General features: G+C 41.5%; 1 protein-coding gene across 1 annotated transcript; it reads left to right on the top strand.

Annotated features, from left to right (window-relative positions):
- The first annotated feature begins 2207 nt into the window (after positions 1 to 2207).
- Positions 2208 to 2986, top strand: LOC148027326 (uncharacterized). The gene is made up of 2 exons (XM_087690414.1): positions 2208 to 2556; positions 2700 to 2986. Exons 1-2 carry the CDS (start codon positions 2208 to 2210, stop codon positions 2984 to 2986), a joined length of 636 nt encoding a protein of 211 aa, XP_087546540.1.
- Positions 2987 to 3671: the final 685 nt, after the last annotated feature.

Raw genomic sequence — 3671 nt, 5'->3', positions numbered from 1 at the left:
AAGGTGCAAAATCCTGCTCAAAACCTCCTGGATCAAAAGGTACTCCGTCATAATGATTGTCCAAGAGAATAGAATGCCTCTCAACCACAAACTCCAATCCACCCAAATCAAATGGATACGATGAAATATCCCCATAATCAAATCCATGATCACATCCATAATCCCTTGGATCATAGGGAAGCACAATGCCATCTTCATATTCATGTATGCCCAAATCGTGTATTATATCATCATCAGACATGTGCCAGTCATCATAACCATGATCAAGATACTCATTATCAAATGCGTTCAATGGCTGTTGTAAACCTTGATTAAGTGTAAACTGATGCTCAAGAATATCATCATGAGGTTTCTCTAAGAGTCTAAAACCTTCAACATGACCATCTACATATGCAAGTGTTTCATGTGATTCATCAATGAAGATACCATCAGCTTGTACATCTTGCTCATCTGCAAGTGCCTCATGTAATTCATCAATGAAGATACCATCAGCTGTACATCTTGCTCTTCATTGTTCCCTTCTTGTACATCTTCTTGGGCTCGTACATCTTCTTGGTCTTCTTCTTGCTCATCCTCTTGTTGATCATGTTGTTCATTATCCAAATCTTGTTGTTGAAGAGATGGATGCTCATAAGCATAAGCATGTTGACCATAATAACCATTCTGCTGCCAAGGTTCAATGGAATGATACTCTGCATTATGATATGGTACATCATATTTATAAGCATTAACATGCTGTCCAGATGTACTTGCATACTGCTCATATTCATTTGCATGTTGTTGCTATTCATATTCATAAGATGCATGTAGATCATAGTGTGTACCATCAGCATATACATGTTTTCCATAAGCATAAGCATTTGATTCAAGTGTACCATCAGCATATAGATGTTGGCCATAAGCATAAGCATTTGATCCAAGTCTTGTTATTTTTTCCATAACCGCCTTTATAAGAGCAATACACTGATCAGTCAAAACTCCAAGTTTGTCAATTCTAGCTTGTGTTTGAAGCCAATCTTGTCCAAGTTTGTCAATATTAGCCTGTGTTTGAAGCCAACCTTTTTCACTAGAGCTGGAGCTATTGATCTCAGCTACCATTGCAGTCAAGTTGAAGAGATATGTTGTTCCTTGAAAAATATAAGTCCAAATAAGGTGTATGATAGCTTGACTCAAAGGTTAGGATGTCTAGTATCAAGTAGAAATCCTGGTTTGAATTTAGGAGTAGCAATACTCCTCTCTGTTTAAGAATTTCCAGAATTGTCCACAGTGAACTGCTAGTGAACTGCCGATACTAAATAGGCTCTAGCTTGAGAAATATATGTCCAAATGAGACGTTTGATGGCTCCACTCAAAGCTTATGATATCTAGTACCAATTCCAGTTGTTCCTTTGTCGTTAGAATGATGCTAATAATTTCTGTAGCAACTTTTCCAAATCTGTCCCTATTTGGACTGCACCCTGTTTTGGCCCTGTTCCAAGTGTTTCGAGTACTTCTTATCCAATTTGAGTCAATACCCAATTCCTATACACTCAAATGAGTAGGAGAGAGCATTCCACGAATATGGCAATACAAGATTGCATCCCCAAAGCATCATACCCTTGAGAATGCTCCATCGGTCTTCCATAGGCAATAGATTGATGGCGAGGAGTCAAGTGGCACAAGATTCTTCAAATAGATCATTGCTGAGCCTTCAAGAAATGGTTCAATCTCTTCAATGTTGGGGAAGAACCTTCAAATATTGTCGGTCACTGATGCTAAGAACATTCAGGAAGTGTTGAAGAGAAAAAACCCCATGAAATTCTTCAAAATTTTTGAATAATTTTAGTGCTGTCCAAAATTGTCAATCCTAGAGTTCCAGATATCATTGATGATGCTAATGCAATGTATGAATCTGGATCTCCAGTGAGCCAGGAGACAATCAAATCTTCTCTAAAGCATGGGAAACTCCCATTGGTTGCATTGTCGATGGATGACAATCGAGCTATTGATGCGATATGAAGCCTTGCGTCTCCCAGATAACAGATAGTGTTAACTGTCTTATTGCATTCACAACTAGCATATTTAATCAGGATGTTAGTTTGAATGCAATTGCATTTTTACGATTCAGAAGGTTAACTAGGTAAGAGGCAAATACTGAATGTGTAAGAGAGAAGATTAATCAGGAGAAAGGCATTACAGCCTCCTGAGCAGTGACAAGAATCATGTTCATGGCTGCAGATTTGCAACAAAATTTGGTTTCTTATGTTGTTGTTGCTAATGGCAACACAATCATGGCAGAGTATGCAGATGGAGACCCCGAATCATCATGCATAGCTTTAAAATGCTTGCAACATTTGCCTCCCCTGCATAGTAGGTTTAGCTATACAACTTGTAACCGCATGTTTATCTGCCTGATTGAAGGCCTCTTCATCTATTGTGCAATTGTTGATGAGGCTCTTAGAAAGACCAAAGCATTCATGTTCTTGGAGCATGTCAGGGATGCATTCAAGGTGCTTCTGCAGCAACAAGGCTCTGACAGAGTGAACCCTCTCTTACATGGCATATGCACCTTGTTTGGTGAACCAAAAGGCTGCTAAAGCTTTAGCTTGTCCTGCTGAGAAGCTTTCTATCATCCATCCGACAAAATTTTGGCAGTCTCTACAGCAGTATGGGAATGAATTGGTGGTTCAGGGCTGAACCACTGAAGCATGAACCTTCAGGTTCTGGTTTAATGCATGTACCTAAAGCTTTCAATAGAGTTGTCTGGGGTCCGCTCAATAAGACTATCATAAGTGTTGGTGAGGATGCAGCTATTCACGTGTGGGATGCACAGTCTGGCAAGCAAGCAGAGCATCCTGTAAATGCGGTTGCCATATCTCCACTTCTTGATCATGTTGTTATTGGTGGGGGTCAAGAGGCCTCACAGGTTACTACTAGTGACCGCAGAAGCAGGCGGAATCAGACGAAGTGCCTGTGGCTCCAAAATGCCCCTGAAGAAGCGCTTTGATGCTGCCGAATGCCTAGTGGAGTCAGCTCGAATACCTCTTCTTCGCAATGTGGTGCCAGAAATTGTGTCAAGAACCATGGTGCTTCTTCTTCAAACTCCCCTTCAATAAAGGATGAATGTGAGTCTGGCAGGTCTCAAGATTCTAGCAATTGTGCATTCCTGCTTCTTCTTCAAACTCCCCACTACTCAAGTTCCTCCTCCAGCTTTTCAAGAGCCTAGGACGTCAACTGCTATAGCAGTTGCTCCACCTGTATCTAGCAAGAAATTGCAGTAGACAACCCTCTGCAATCTCGATCGATCATCCAAGGGACTGTCCACCACAGATCCATGCAGGATTGGCACAGCAAACGATGCAAGAACAGAACCAATTCCTTCGCATTAGGCACGATTGAGCGACACACACTTGGCCTCTAGAAAAGCTAATGAAACAGCTCAAAGAAGATATCAGGCTGCAGAATGGCTGCACACAATGGTCGGTCCTTTGGACCTAGCATTGGAACCTAAAGAGAAGGAGCTACGATGAATTGTGATGTTTCTGCGTCTCTCTTATTCCGAATTCCCCCTCTCCTGTTCGTTGTACCGGTTCCAGAATGGCTTTTCCTGCCTGAAAGCAGCACCCTCCTTTCATCCCTTTCGCTCCCGCTGCTACATGCTTGTGATTTCATCTGCGGTTCCTATGAGGAAG

The sequence above is a fragment of the Lygodium microphyllum genome, chromosome 13, assembly GCF_053477565.2.
Source record: "Lygodium microphyllum isolate KBCC chromosome 13, Lygodium_microphyllum_v1.1.10, whole genome shotgun sequence".
Lineage (NCBI taxonomy): Eukaryota > Viridiplantae > Streptophyta > Polypodiopsida > Schizaeales > Lygodiaceae > Lygodium > Lygodium microphyllum.
The sequence above is the reverse complement of the archived record's forward strand: the minus strand, read 5'-3'. Positions and strand labels throughout refer to the sequence as shown.